Raw genomic sequence first — 15,838 nt, 5'->3', positions numbered from 1 at the left:
CAAAGAAGCTGAAAAATGAGTCTACCCCCTTCGATCTATTTTTACACCAGCTACTACCATGACTGTGATACCTTTTTCTGGTGCTGAAGATGCTGAGGGACTGGGATGAAACGGACATCAAAATTCAAGCACGCCAAGACCAAACCTTGCTTCTTCATCATCCTTCCGAAGAGAAAACTGGGTGGCCATGCACACTACGCAGGACTCTAGAAAGTCTGGAATTGATATCAATATATCTACCTGGAGGTTATCATGATAAGCTGCAATCGATTATTATCTCAAAGTCTTACTGACTATATTGTTCCCTGATCTTGTTTCTCTATATGTATCAATTATTGCTTCGAATGACTAAAATTGTCTTCAAATGATATTGATTATTGTAATAGGAGGAAGTAGGGTAGTACAGTTCTGAACTTCCAACTAAGATTATACATTTTCTTATGAGGTAGATCTGATTTGTAGGCTAATTATGTAGGTTTCTGCAGGTGTATGAGTAGGATCTTTTGATGTAATTGCAATCGGTGATTGGCTACCCTTGTTATCATGATATCTTCTGTTCTGTCATCATTTCAGGTCCAGCGACCCGATCTATTCTTTCTTCTACTTTCTAGTTGATGTTAGGGGCAAACTTTTTTTTTTTTTTGGGTATGTTTCATAACATATTAAGCGACAAGTTGTGATTGGACTAACACACAAGTTCATTACTGAAATTGTTTTTATTATGTATCAATCACAAATTATAATGAATCATTATCACAAAAACATTCACGAAAAATATTTCTTGAAAATTATATCCTTACACTTATTATTTTAGTTATAAATGTGATAAAAGACAAGCCAAGGCAAAAACCTCGGGGCTGCATGTCAACATGTTCTTTCTGTATTTAACTTCGGGAGATTCCAAATATTGGAATCTTTTATCCCTTTTCTTTTTTGACTAAATTTTTTTCTTTGTCCTTTTTGTTATACGCGTATTCTGGTTATTCTTGAAATATTCCAGGTCTAGATATATAAGTATATTATACTATATGCTATATAATTCTCTTCTCATAATTTGTTAATGTCAATGTTAGAGGCTTACAGTGATGGGCAATGTTAAAAGCCACACGTCTTTATTTAGACTTCAATATTTTACCAGATTATATAGGTCTTGGACGGTTGTACCATGTAATATTAGAGAGAATAGTAAGAGGGAATAATATAAGTAAATATTTATTAGTGGCATTACCCAAAATATTTGACCTNGGGGGGGGGGGGGGGACCTCATAATTTTTAAAACCAAGAAGCCCAGCAGGTTTCCACCCACGTGCAAGCACTGCAAGAGTGACCACTGCCGTCACTCTTGCAGTGGTTTTTACTTTCTGAGGGATTCAGGTGTATGTACTCTCATCTGATGGCAGATATCAGAAGTTCCTTCAAACCAAATGTTTTGTGCATTTGTTGTCTTCAACCCTGTTGATAAAGAGCATTTTTAGGTTTAATGCTAATATCGATGCTCCTTTGATTAAAGGTTGTTTGGAAATTTTATGTTGGTTTTATAATGAGAGAGATTTATTTTTGCTTCATTGTTTCATTGTTTGCTTGTATTTTTTCTTTTCAAACTGTTGGGAGAGAAGACAGTGGTGCAATAGATAATACTTTTGGACTTGCATTGGTGTCTTTTGCAAGTAATGTAGAGGGTTTCTGTGTTTTGACATGGAAGGTAACCCGGCTAGAGATATTGTGTAAGAGAGGGATTTAATGATAATAATTTTATACTTAAATGTATTTGGTCTGAGTCTCAGGTTATGAAAATTTATACTAGTAAAACTAAACTTGTCTCCATTGGCTTGATTATATAAGAATCGTTATTGAGGTTCCCAAGGGCCTTGCCTTGATGAGGTTCCATGTTATCAAAAAATAAAAATACTTATTGAGCTGATGCTTCTATTTTCTTACAAATTGCCATTTTTCCCTTGGTTTTTTTTCTTTATTTTTCTATTTATGGCTGTGTTATTTCGAATTATAAATTTTATGCTATCAAGTTTTCCTACTACCTAAACGTCTCTTTGATTGAATGTTGCCTTTTAATATTTCTGTATGGCATATATTTTTTTCACTGTTTTCTCCCTGTATATGCTTTCTAGTTTTGTTACTTATAAAAAAATCTCTCTGTATGGCATATTGATATGTAGGTGGAGTATTATTTCAGTGATTTGAACCTGGCTACTACTGATCATCTAATGAGGTTCATCAGCAAAGATGCTGAAGGATTTGGTAATATCATTTGCTACTTTATTTTAGTTTCAGATGTCTATGACACGGTTAGGATTATTTCTTTGAAAGCGCTGTCATGCTTGATCTGCTCTCTTTCGTAATAATTTTCACAGAAATTTCTGCATCTTTATGCACTTGCAAACGCTCCTAGACACTCGAACATATACACACTTCTTCTTTTCTTTCTCTTTTGGTGAAGCTATTGATTACAGAGTAATAATGTGTAGATATGATATTCTCTTTCATGAATTATTTGAATCCAACTTTTGGAGACATTTTAAATTCCTTCTAATACTTCTGTTGTTATATAGTGCCTATATCTGTTGTTGCATCTTTCAAGAAGATTAAGGCTCTTATAAGTAGTCATTCCCAGCTGGCAGCTGTTTTGCGGAACTCATCAAAGCTTGTGAGTGTCTTCATACAGTCTTGCTTCAAATAATCTTCTTTGTTAACCATGTATATCTGTTTTTTTACCTTTGTAATAAAAAAAAATTGTTGATGCTCTACAGGTAGTTAGTGAAGATGGAAAGAAAGTTAGACGCCAGCGTATCTTAACTGAGTCAGAAATGGAGGAGTTGCAAGTAGGTTTATCCACTAGTTGGTTGGTTGGTTCTGATTTTACTGTTTGTTATGAGAGATGATTGGCTGACCTGTTTATTATGTTATTCTATTCCTTCTAAGTCAAGCATTTCAGAATGATTGTTTAGAAAACTTGTTTCTTATGCATAATGGTGTGTGTTTCGATGCAAAGTTATCATCTATCTTGAAAATGTCTTGTAAGATTCAAGCTAGATCTTTGTTGTTTGAAATGATAATTCTTTAAGTTCCCAACAACTGAACTATTGTTATTACATCTTATTTTCTAATTCTCATTTTGATTCACAGTCTCGAATAGTTGTTGCTGAAAACTTGCCTGAGGATCATTGCCACCAAAACCTTATGAAAGTTTTTTCTGCTGTGGGAAGGTACCAAGATATTTTCTAATAGAAAATTTTCAAACTCAACGCCTTGCTTGTATAGAAAAAATAATCATGTTGAGTGGTCCTTTGGCAGTGTGAAGACAATCCGTACTTGTCAGCCTCAACCGTCCAATGGTGGGGCTTCTTCGGCATCTAGATCAGGAAAAGCTGATGGCATGCTTTATAGTAACAAGGTAATATGGAAGTTGACATACTGCCTTGGTGCAGTTTTTTTGGCAGTTTTTTTTTTTTAAGTTTTAAATCATGCTTCATCAACTTTAAGGTGGTAATAATTCTTTATGTCAGAAATTATATCTGTTTTTGGCTTTGACTACAACTAATCACCACTTCTGCTTCATCTTACACCCACTTTTCCTTTCTTAGCTTTATGGATTTCCTAGATGATTTCTTTTTCAGATGTTATTTCCTTTTGTACATCTTCTCTTTCCATTTTGTTTTTCTTTTTTGTTCTTCTTGGTATACGATGTACCCCATTTGGTATATTATGCCCTTTCTCTTTGCACTTAAAAAAAAAGAAGTTATGTTAATGCGTATTGCTACTATTTCCATGAAAATAAAAGGAAAGAACAAAGGTTCAAGGGCACAGTACAACAGTATGGCAATATGTCTAGTAGTGCTCCTGCCATGGGAAGGGCTTGCTGTGTGTTCTGGTTTGGTGTCATGAGGTGCAGGCTTGTCTGGTGATTAGTTGTGTGGTGTCTTGTCACTGTATGGCTCTGCAGACTTGGAGTTAGTTTTGAGTGGCAGTTTTGTTAAGGTCCTTCTGGTTAAGAATGCAGTGATTTAGCTTGGGTGTACTGCTCATCATGATAGCTTGGTGTATATCTTCTGTAAGGCATCTGGTGTAGCTTCTGTGGTGTGGCATAGACTGAGTTAAGTTGGTGAGCTGCTGGTGTGCTCTATGCCAAGTCTTGGTGTCTGTAGCATGAGGTGTTGGTGGCTGCTGCATAAGCTGAGCTAGGACAAGCTAAGTAGTTGATGACTACTGCATTGCTTTATATAATCCAGGCTCCAGCTCACCTCGACTGTTGTATTGACTTGATAAGTGATAGGAATTAATCATAGTTGTAACCAGTTACTGGTTAGCCATGTGCATTGAATAAAGCCATTTGCTTAATTGAGTAAATCTGTTAGTTAGGAGTAAAGGGAGAGTTAGTGAGTGATTCTTGGAATGTAATATTGAGCAAGCATACATAGCTGCATAAGCAATTGTAATAGGCAAGAATTGAACTGTTGAGTAAAAGCTTCTCTCTTATTCTCTCGTCTCTCTCTCATTCTCATCTTTCTTAATTCTGGAGGCCCAGCAACCTTGAATTAGCTATCCCATGCTGATCATAAGAAGCAGGTTCTTTTTCAAGTTTCAAATTCACTGGTTTGAATTATATAATTTTTAGGAGCAAATATTTGGTGCTATCCTTTCTCTAAATATGCTTGTCCAAATGATTCAGATTTTAGGTATATGTTTGATTTGACAGTTTAATGCATTTGGCAGATGATGCAATCATCTGCAGGTTCATTGGGCTTTTAAAGAACCTTCTCTATGCACCTATGACCTCATGTAAACATGCCTCCTCTAACCATTCATGGTTGCCATTGCTGAACGAATGCAGCTATTTAGAGGAAGCTAAGCCAGTTTATAGTAGACTTTTTAAACTTTAGATTATGAGGAAACATATGACATTGATGCAATAGGATATGAAAGCCTTAACATCTGAATCCTTTGTTTCATATGTAGTGGCATGCTTTTGTGGAGTATGAATCTGTTGAGCTGGCTGAGAAAGCAGTAAGTACTTTAATTTTCTGTTGCATGACACAATTTCTCTTCCGTGCTCATTCTAGCATATATTTATCTGTAAATTCTATTATTGCAGGTTGCAGAGCTAAATGAGGAGGGGAATTGGAGGCGGGGCCTTAAGGTCCGCTTAATGCTTAGACGCACGGTATTTGCCAAATATTGAGCTTTTTTCCTTCTTCATGATTTGTTTGCAATTCAGCAATAGTGTGTTCAGTAAGTTCACTTACTGAAAATGTGAGAAACAAATACAAAAAATTGGAGGGCAGTGTCAAAAATCATTTCCTTCTCAACATAAATACTTCCAGAATAAATGTATAATTTAGTGCAAATAATAGGAATGGGGAAGTGAACACTGAGAGTGAGTATGCGTGCACATGGGTTCTTTTAAAAAAAATTTAAGTACATTAGATGTGCAATCTGGTTGGTCCTAAAACCAGGACAGTTCCTGTAGTTTCTCTGCAGTTGCTATTTTAGTTGAATGCAATTCTAAGTCAAGCTTGATAGAGAGCCAGTTTGACGTCTATGCTAATTTTAGTCCAGTCAATGACTGCATTCGTCCATTGATGTGTCTTGCAAATTTTCTCTTCTCAGTCAAAACCTTCTTCAGCACGTGGAAAAAAGGGACATGATGGGGAAGTGATTGAGGAAGATGATACTTCTACATCTGATCAGCAGCAAAGTGAGAAACAGTTGGAGGATCCCCCCACAGTCTGATGCCCAACCACATGAACAAACAGTAAGTGCCAGTGTATTGGCAGAAAGCTGTTTAGAAATTATAAATTATGAAAGCATCATGAATAGAGATGGTTATTTGTTTTTAGCTTTGGGGGAATATATCTTTCAGAAAGGAGCTAGAGCTTTGAGGGAATGTAGTCTATTTTGTTTATTGCATTAGTCACTAGTTTCTTTTATTTTTCAGTTTCTTCTGTTAGTTAAGAGTAATACAGATGTGGGTTTTATTATGTTTATTTTTATTTTTTTCCAGAACTAGTACTTGCCTACCATAATTTGTTAGAGGATGTGAGATACAGGGATTTTAGTAGCCTCACATGGTACCCTACCTTAACAAAAAGGGTGGGATGCAGTCTATTTTCTTATTCTCTGACCGCCATTTAGTAATGGGCATATTTTCATGTCCTGACAGGCAAATATATCAATCATCATTATTGATTATACATACAACAGTAACACATTGTCCAACCTATCTCTTGTCCTCCTTTCCAAGGGCTTTTACATTTCACTGACACAGATGCAGATGTTATATAAGTAGTGAAGTGACTTGTTTATAATATACATTTGGAAAGTAATGTGATACTTATATTTTATATTAATCTGTGGTTCTTTTTTCTTTTGAAACAATAATTTTTTGTTATAACATTCTCATTTTTAATTCTTTGGATTAGGGAGAGGAGCAGCAGCATGTCAACGAGAAAGATGGAGGGCAGAGGAGAGGTCGTAACCGTGGCCGGGGCAAGGGACGTGGAAGGGGTCAATACCACCACAACAATCACCACAATAACCGTGGAAATCATGTGGGAACTCCCCCTTCAAACAATGCAGTTAATAATGAGCAGCCAGCTATAGCCAAGCAGCCTCCTGGACCACGAATGCCAGATGGCACAAGAGGATTTGCTATGGGTCGGGGGAAGCCAGTTGCTGTGAATATTGCATAATAACTGGGCATTCTACATAATACTAATTACGGGGTTTTCTTGTGCCTGCGAAGTGTATGTTTGGGTGGGAAACTGTCTTCTCGTGTGGTGTTGATGGCATGGTTTTACAAGGGCTGTCAATCCAGGGTAGTTTGGGTCAAATTAGCTGTATAAGTTGAGTACTTTCTTCTGTTTGTTATGTAATTCAGTAAGGATGATGCAGAGACAATTGATTTTTACTTTTTTTTTTTTTTTTTTTCAAATTTAAATGTAGAAAGGGAAAGGGCAAAAAAAAAAAAAAAAAAAAAAATAGTGGGGAGTCTCCAATACCTATAGGTAAATGTGAGTGAAGAAATGACATTGCAATATAACACTGTTCAATATATTTCTTGCTCTCTCTCTCTCTCTCTCTCCCTCCTCCATGTTTCACATGATCCCAAATTGTAAAAGTGAACTAAACTGAAGTGGCAGGAGCATGTCTTTTAGTTAGCAGAGCGTAGCGGGGGGAAAATATCTGGATGTGAACAATTTGTTTTGGACCAAAAGCTGAAGTGACGCCAAAATAGTTGGAATTAAGGCTTCTCTTGATTTGAGTTGGAGGATAAGAGTAGAAGCAATAATTCCTCAAAACTGTAGTTGGAAAATAGAAATGGGTGCCCTTTATAGTTATACTCGTTTTAGTTGGTTCCACATTTGTTTTAAGTGATGTCCCTTCTTATTGTTGGTTGGCCCCCCGTGTCAGTGTGACTTTCTATGAATGCGGTCGAAACTTAAGTTTCTTTCTTTTGCTTTCACTTTCGACTCTCTTCTTCTGCTTGTAAGCCATACGTTTCTCTTTCGTTTTTGATTTTATAGGCACAATTTCTCTCTTCATAAGCTTAGAGTGGCCCGTTGATGAATAGGTGACTTGAAGATAAGGTGGTCCAGATGTCATTATAGCAATAATTCCGATAGATGCTACGACAAATCCAGTTATGGGTAAGCAATAGTATTTGTAAACACAAAACAATTTTTAGGTGGCACTTCTAATTATAAGTACTGGAAGGTGGCAGTAATTTATGAGAGGCTTGGACAATGTCTTTCGCTGATTGAGGAAACCAAATTCCGTAATTTGAAACACTTACATGATGCTTGAATGGTTATGTATTAACACTTCCTAGAGGCTTGAACAATTATATATAAATCAAAGGCAATTCATACCAACTGGCCTATTAGCTCAGCTGGTTAGAGCGTCGTGCTAATAACGCGAAGGTCGCAGGTTCGAGACCTGCATGGGCCACTTTTCTCTACATATTATTTTCCCTCTTTTTAAACAATCTCCATCTTTTTTAACATTAACCATTTCATATTTGTATGATTTCAAATTATGTTCACAAGTCAACCTAAAAAATTTCATATTTGTATGATTTCAAAATTTGAAACTTTCGTATACCAAATCAACATATAATTATATACATTCCAAATATTTTCCTTCTACAAAATTTCAATAAAAGTCAAAAAGGTATTTGATTTAAAGCTATTTGCTAGATTCAAAATTTAAAATCCTTGCCATAAATAAATATAATAATAATATCAAAATAGCAACAATAATCAATTTTTAATTCAAAATTTTAGGTCACTATAAATTCTCAAGATTTGGCTACATCAGGGATTGAAAAAAGAAAAAACCGTCATACTCTAACTTGCGGTGATTATGTATATTTTATTTAATATATATTTAAATTATCTACATTTATATATATTTTATTTAAATATCTATATTTAAATCTTTTATTTAATTATCTATATTTTATTTAATATATTTAATATTTTCTATGTATATCCTAATTATAATTTATTTTTAATAGACATATTCTTTTATCATTTTTAAAATACTTTTAACTCTTCTAATTTCTTAATATTCTCACAATCACTCTCTCTTTATGTTTCATCTATGACTTATCACTCTCATTAGTATTAGTAAAACTTTTCCAACCTACACCAAATCCCGACTTACTTTGCTCTGATCTCGTCCCATTGCCATCTCTAACCACTTTTTTTATATTATTTTTTTGTTGTTGTCATTCTAGTTTAGTTAAACCATACGTACAAAATTTAAATACATTGTAACACGTAGTTGACAGGAAATGTCTCACCACATACCCCTAATAAATCCATTCAAATAAATGATTTTACATTTGTTATCTCTAATAAACAAAATATATTTTCCTATACACAAATACATATGCTTAGGGTTCAAGCGATATTCCAATAGTAACAACATCCTTTTTTATGTTTCATACGGTGGTTTAAAGCCCTATCTCCCCTCCCCCACTACCAAATTCATTTAATTTTTCATTTAAAAAAAAAAGTACATGTGAAATTAAGAAAAAATTAAATGAAAAAAATAAAAAGAAATCATTCATCCTCGTTCCTCATCTACATTTCCGCCCCAAAACCTCAACCCCATAAAATACAAAAAAAAAAAAAACTCTATTACTAGTCTCCACGCACTAACCGATATTCCAAAATCCGTAGTCACTCACACATTCACCCACCACCGCTTCAAAACCTTCATTTCCATTTCATAACATAATTCAAATTCACTCCAAGCCTCTCTCTCTCTCTCTCATACACCAAACCAAACCCAATGGCGGATTCAACATCAGACCCACCTCCACCGTACCCCAACCAGCTGGTCCCAAGAATATCTCCTCCTCCTCCTCCTCCATCACTACCACCACCACCACGCCACCACAACCACAAGCACAGCCTGCAAGTTTACGTTCCCTCCTCTAACGAGGCCCCCCATAAGAGTAACCACCGAGTTCGACAGTGACAGCTTCCTTTTCTTCCACAAAATCTCTTGCAAGGTCCTTGACAACTTGGCCAAGCTCAAGCTCTCTTTCCAAAACGATAGCCAGGGCGAGATTATCCAGCCCCAACTCAGCTTCATCACCAAACACTCTCTGTTCACTACGATTTGAGGAATTCAATGCTCTCCTCAAATCCTCTCTCCAGCTCGGTTCTAGGTTGCAGCTTCGTGCTCTCCATGATGTCAAGGTCCTTCCTTTCTATCTCCTCTTGCTTAACTCGTCTAAATTTATGGTTTTTTTTTTTGGGGGGGTATATTGGGTGCTTTGGTGAAATGGGTTTTCTTTATTTTTCGAATGGCTCTCTCTCTACATGTCTAAATTTATGGTTTTTTGGTATATTGGGTGCTTTTGGGAAATGGGTTTTCTTTGTTTTCTTCGTGGCTCTATCTACATGCATCATATTTTTCTTTCACTCCTACATGTTTAAAGGTATGGTTTTTTTTGCTGTACTGGGTGCTTCTGGGAGATGGTGTTTCTTTGTTTTGGAGTGTTTCAGATGCAAATGTTCAGAGTGTTTGTTGATGCTTGGTTATGAAATATGAATTCTGTTTGTTTGGGGTGAAATTCATCTTGGGATTGAAGTGAAGAAGGCTTTGATTGCCACTTTGATCTTTTAAATGTTTTGGAACACCTAATGTCCGAATTGACTTCTTTAATAATGTTGTAATTCTGATTTGTTTGACATTGGTGCTTCAATTTCAAGAGCTTTTCATAGTCAAAATTCAATATATTGTCGTGGATGTTTGAAGCTTGATTTTTTCCTTTCTTATAAGGCGCTATGATTTCAGGAAAACATAGGTGTGGTACTTCATATTGCTGTTTATGTTATGTTCCTTGTTTCATTTTGCAAGGATGCCTGTAATTTATGTATTTATTTATTTAATCTATTTATGCTCTTCTACCATCTCTTTAACATGTCATTAACTTTTAGGCACATCAAGGAGAGCTGTCAATGGTTGCAAACATTGCTGATCCTGGCTATGCATTTGAATTGACATCTCCAGTTCCGTCTAGTGTGGTGAGTATTATCTTTTGCATTTAAGAGTTAAAAGTTGTGTCATTTTCTCATTTGAGCCAAGTTTTGGAGTTTTGGTTTTGTGGGGCATTATAATGTGACATAGAATTTCAACTCTATTTGGCTGTTCCATATAAAGCTGCTAGCCAATTACTTTCTTCAATCTTCCCTTTTGTATACCAACCCCCTCTCCCCCTTTTATATATATAGAGACACAAAACTTATCAAATATTGTATGTTTGCTGAGTATAAAGTGTAAGCCTTAACACCATTTCAGTCAGTATCAAGTGCAATGCCTCTTCTGCTTATATTTCCAAACGAAGTCCTAATAATCTTTAGGAGTTATGACCTTGGTTACCTTCCTAATACTGCAGCCCAGAGCAACCCTTAAATTTCCCCTTGGTGAAGTATCATTAGAAGAAAGAGAAGAGGAGGAAGTCAAAAGAACATTGTCTGTGAATGGGATTTTTAAAGGCCATTTTTTGAATGGAGTCTGCACTGCTCAATACAAGGATGAAGATTTGAATCTAAGATATGCCTACAAGGTTTGCACTTTGCATTTTATCTTTCACTTGACTTTTTTCACCTAATTCCATGTGATAGATGAATAGACTTTTGCTATTCTATAGTTCCTTAATGCTGGGATTGTTTGAATTTAGCTCTTTGTTTGTTTCTCGATCTTTTAAATGTTTCATTTCTCAAACTATGTTAATGAAAGTTTGAATTTACTGCAGGACGAGGAATTGTCATTCATCCCAAGTGTTTCTTTACCTTCAAATGTATTTTCATTTGCATTCAAGCGCCGGTTTGGTCCTTCAGATAAATTGAGGTTAGGAAGACTCTCTCTCTCTCTACACTTGAAATATTTTTTTTCTGTGGTCCATGATTGATTGGAATTTATAACTAGATATATACTATTTTAGTTTGGTTTTAATTTATTGTATTGGAATTCTTACCTAGGTGTTTTTTTTTTTTTTTTGGTTTACTCACACACACACACCAAAAAAAAAAAAAAAAAAAAAAAAAAAAAAAACATTGCCTTAGTCCCAAATTTTTGGGGTCGACTATGGATCCTTAACAAATTAGTCAGGGTTGACCACATGGGTTTTTTTCCTCTATTCTATTCTATCAAAAGTCATACTTTCTTAAACTTTCTTAATTGACATATCCTTTTTTACGTTTACTAATGTTATTTTTGGTCTTCCTCTACCATTTTTCATTCTCTCAACTTAAATCAACTTACTTTTTGTTACTGGTACATTAGTCACTCTTCTTTGAACATGACCAAACCATCTCTAGCGACTCTCTATCTTTTTTGCATCAATAAATAGATGAGTAATATAATTTTATTAAAAAAAGAAGAAGAATAAAGCTTGAATAAACAAAAAGTGTGTGAAAAGTGTAGATCACAGATTCACAGTCCATGGCAGCAGTCATCCAATAATATAATGATAAAAAAGGATCTGGTAACATGCTGCAGAAGTTCAATACCATCAAAAGACCTACTACTCAACTCTCTCTAAATCATTTTTATTACTTAGAAGGAAAAAAAATCCAAATTTTTATGCTGCTATGGGCTACCAAACCACCTTTGCCAACACAAGCACATCATGCTTCCTAGGAGACAATGAAGAAGGAAAACAAAAATGACCAAGTTTCTCTTGCAAATCAAACAATTGAGTAAAAGGTGAGGAACTAATTCCCCACTACCTCTGTTTATAGAATTCCAATATATAACATTCTTCTTTTGGAGATAAGTGTATTTCTAAAATCTTTCACAATGTGGCTGTCCAAATTAAAAAAGAAACTTTCCAAGGCATCTTGACACCCAGATACTCTTTCAAGGGAATTTCATGGCCTCAGGCTCTCTCAAAGCATCATAATAGGACCCATCCTCAAATTTTCTAGACCATGTTAACCTCCAAGACATTTTATCCTCACTCCTCACCTCTACTAGAAGTTAGAATACAAGATGTCAAAAAAATTAGCTTTGGATTGTAATTCTCAATCTTGAAAAGCACAGGCAAACTGAATATTGTAATGGTGGACTCCCTTTTTTCTCTGTTGAGCCATCTTGTATTGAACTAAAAAGGTAAAAAATAAAATGGGGCAGCATGGAGTATAATAAATTGTCATTTAAATATTATTTAGCAATCCCCTTTATGTGTGTGCCCAAACTACCCCTTAATGCCAAAAATTTGCCCGTTTGATGCAAATTACCCACCTTAGTGCCCTGCACTTAGGCTAATTCTGTTACTCCCTCAATATTGCCTACTGGTACCAAACTACCAATTCACTTATATTTGTATTATCCCCTAAGCTTCAAATATACCCATGTTGTTCAGAATCTGCCCACAAAATAAAATCATATCATATACTATTTAACAAATAGTGTATGGAATATCTCCATAACCCCACTATTTCCTCTACTATTTATCATCCTACTACGTATGAACAAGAGTAGTGACAAGGGATTTTTTTTTTTTTTTTTTTTTTTTTTTTTTTTTTTTTTTTAACTCTCTAGAACTAATGAAAAAAAAAAAAAAGATCAGCTGGGCTGCCAGTAACCAAGTTAGAAAACCACACATTAAAAACGCAACCACACCCATTTTGTCCATTTTTCACCAAAACCAATCAATAAATCAAGCAATTCCAAGTGACATGGTTACCCTATAATATCCAGCTTACTAATACCCTCATAGTCAAGTCAAGCTTACAAGATGATGCTTATGTTGGGATTCTCTCAAAACCCTTGCCATACCAATTTTAGCTCCAAGTATTTCTCTCATGAAGGGGCTGGAAAAGCATCACATGATCCTTAACCTTGAGTGCCCTTCAATGGAATTAATCTTCCATGGAAACTGTCCACTGTTTATAAATTGCAACGACAAGATGTGTGAAACAATTAGTGAAACATGTTGGCTAGAAGCCTAGAAGTACCAGAATTGTGTGTTTTTGTGGCAATGCCAAACACATCTGACTTACATGCTCATCTGTTATTGTTGACATGGCCAGAGATTAGATTCACCTCTCAAAATGTGGATTGCTAAATTGTGTGTATAATGGCTTTTATTTGCTATTTTCTATTTTAATTTATTTCATGTGGATAATTGGTGTGAATCTTTATTATAAAGACTATCAAATGGCGAATGCAAATTATGCCTCTAGATATAAAGAGTGATGGATGCGTTTTTTGTCATTCTTATTTCCCTTTTTATAATATTTACATGCTCTGACACAATTCTGCACCATGGTCTTTAACAATTCAGTAAAGCAGAAAAAAGGGGGGGGGTGTTGGGGGATATTGTTTCAACATTTAGAACCATGTTAAAGTTGCACACAAGTTAGGAATACTAAACCTTTTAGGGCATGGGAGAATGCATACAGGTTTTCATTCTTTGCTGGCCTTCATTTCGTCCATTCATCTATTTCCAGCTTATTTTGCAACTTATGATTGTTCTGATCATTCAATGGCCAGCTACTGGTACAATTTTGATTCCAAATACTGGAGTGCTGTGTACAAGCACGTACATGGCAAAGACTTCAAGTTTAAAGCTGGTTATGATTCAGAGGTGCGCCTTGGCTGGGCCTCTCTTTGGGTAAGTACTCCTATTTGCTTCATTGCTTCTGTTATTAAACATATTTTTTTCTTTATCTTTAATTAGTTGGACAGTAGAAAGATTTCACAGCTGATAATTTTCTCAACATAGGCATGCTTGTTATGAGCTATCTGGTGCAGGAATGTCAGGTCTTTTGAAGGACTCTGGCATCTTTTGATCATTGGCTTATTTTTATGAGCACCCAAAGAACAGTGAGCTTAATGGATGGTTGAGATTGTTCTGCTCATATACTTCTAAATCACTAGCTTAAGTTGAAATTAGAGAGTAGGATAGCTTTGACCATGTGTTTATTTCTTCATCACTTCACTGTATACTTTGATAAGACATTCTCCAAAATAGCAAAAAGAGTTTATCAATTCCGCAATTATAGATTAGTTAAATTTATTGCAAGAGAGTTGTTTTTGTCTGGAACATTGAGCTAAGTTTTGCTTGGCTTTATAATGATCTGGTTTCAGGTTGGAGATGAAGGCGGCAAAGCAAAGACGGCTCCAATGAAGATGAAAGTTCAATTCATGCTCCAAGTGCCACAAGACAACATTGGATCTTCAGCCTTGATGTTCCGGGTCAAAAAAAGATGGGACATATGATTAATTCTGGACAGCCCGTTCTCCTTTCTTATACATTAAATATTGGTTCTATATGATAGTGCAGTCTGTTACATCACGGCCCGTTGTACTGATGCTTGTTGCTACATAATGAACATCATTTGGTTGTTATTCTCTTTGAAATTAGAGCTTTAGTGGCCATCATGTGACAGGAAGATCGTATAGAATTTTAAGAGAATTCCAAATTTCCAACTACATAAAGCTATCCCCTGTTGCAATGACTTTCATTGCTAATTTTTTATGCATAGAATTTTCTATTTGATAACTTCTTTTCCAAAATAATTTATTTGCTGCATTGGGTGATAGGGATGTCTGGAACTACCCCCTTATACTCTAAACTGTTCCATCTTCATCTAACCTTCAAAGAAGTACTATAAGACGATTAGATAAGACATTGTTTTTTGGTATGCATTTTTGTCTGCTAATGTCGAGCCACTTGGATATTCAAGAATGTGATGACTTCATATGCTCTGAATTCAAATCCCCAAATCACATTAGGTATTACCGGAATTGGTCCAGTGTGGGATTCATCGTTCATGGGTTTTTAATGTGTCAATTCAATTTTGTATTTTTTTAATGGAAGAAAATGTTTATTTTTTAAACTAAGGGATCAATATTAATTGTGCTCACTAAGTAAATTTTAAGGACTAATAATGTATTTTGGCCTATGTTTAATTTTAAAAAACATGTATTTTCAACGTATTTCTATTTCACATGGTAAATGGAGTCTTGTTCCCAAAAAAAAAAAAAAAAAAAACACTCTCCTCAACTTTGGGTCAAAATTAAACTAAGCCCTACTCTTCTAATGAGGATCGACTCAAAGCCTAGGCCCAAAAATTGTGGGTGAAAATTAATCTTTTAAAAAAGAGAGAAATGCTAGAGATATAAATTATATATATATATATATATATATATTATATATTTTATAATATTGGCCTAATAAGTTTTGCTTCTGATTCATTCATTTCAGCAACTATTACATTCAAATGCTCTTACTATTACTACCAATTATAGCATTTCATTTGCCACTACGATCTTGTGGCCTTCGTGGCACCGTGTC

The 15,838-nt window shown here is 35.1% G+C and overlaps 2 protein-coding genes and 1 non-coding gene across 3 annotated transcripts; all 3 read left to right on the top strand.

Annotated features, from left to right (window-relative positions):
• The first annotated feature begins 2,175 nt into the window (after window positions 1–2,175).
• On the top strand, window positions 2,176–7,068 carry LOC111984552 (la-related protein 6B). The gene is given in 10 exon segments (XM_065774972.1): window positions 2,176–2,256; window positions 2,568–2,662; window positions 2,766–2,837; window positions 3,142–3,221; window positions 3,310–3,409; window positions 4,972–5,019; window positions 5,108–5,176; window positions 5,623–5,732; window positions 5,734–5,767; window positions 6,435–7,068. Coding segments are annotated over 10 exon segments (912 nt in total). The 5' UTR covers window positions 2,176–2,222; the 3' UTR covers window positions 6,705–7,068.
• Window positions 7,069–7,888: 820 nt separating this feature from the next.
• TRNAI-AAU (transfer RNA isoleucine (anticodon AAU)) lies at window positions 7,889–7,962 on the top strand. The gene has a single exon. It is a non-coding gene; the product is annotated as a tRNA-Ile (tRNA).
• Window positions 7,963–9,161: 1,199 nt separating this feature from the next.
• On the top strand, window positions 9,162–15,043 carry LOC111984551 (outer envelope pore protein 37, chloroplastic). The gene is given in 8 exon segments (XM_024016177.2): window positions 9,162–9,411; window positions 9,413–9,627; window positions 9,629–9,725; window positions 10,470–10,556; window positions 10,928–11,098; window positions 11,288–11,382; window positions 14,032–14,152; window positions 14,629–15,043. Coding segments are annotated over 8 exon segments (1,017 nt in total). The 5' UTR covers window positions 9,162–9,312; the 3' UTR covers window positions 14,761–15,043.
• Window positions 15,044–15,838: the final 795 nt, after the last annotated feature.

Source organism: Quercus suber, unplaced genomic scaffold (assembly GCF_002906115.3).
Source record: "Quercus suber isolate HL8 unplaced genomic scaffold, Cork oak 2.0 scaffold_102, whole genome shotgun sequence".
NCBI classification, from domain to species: Eukaryota; Viridiplantae; Streptophyta; class Magnoliopsida; order Fagales; family Fagaceae; genus Quercus; species Quercus suber.
This window is presented reverse-complemented; position numbering and strand designations above follow the sequence as displayed.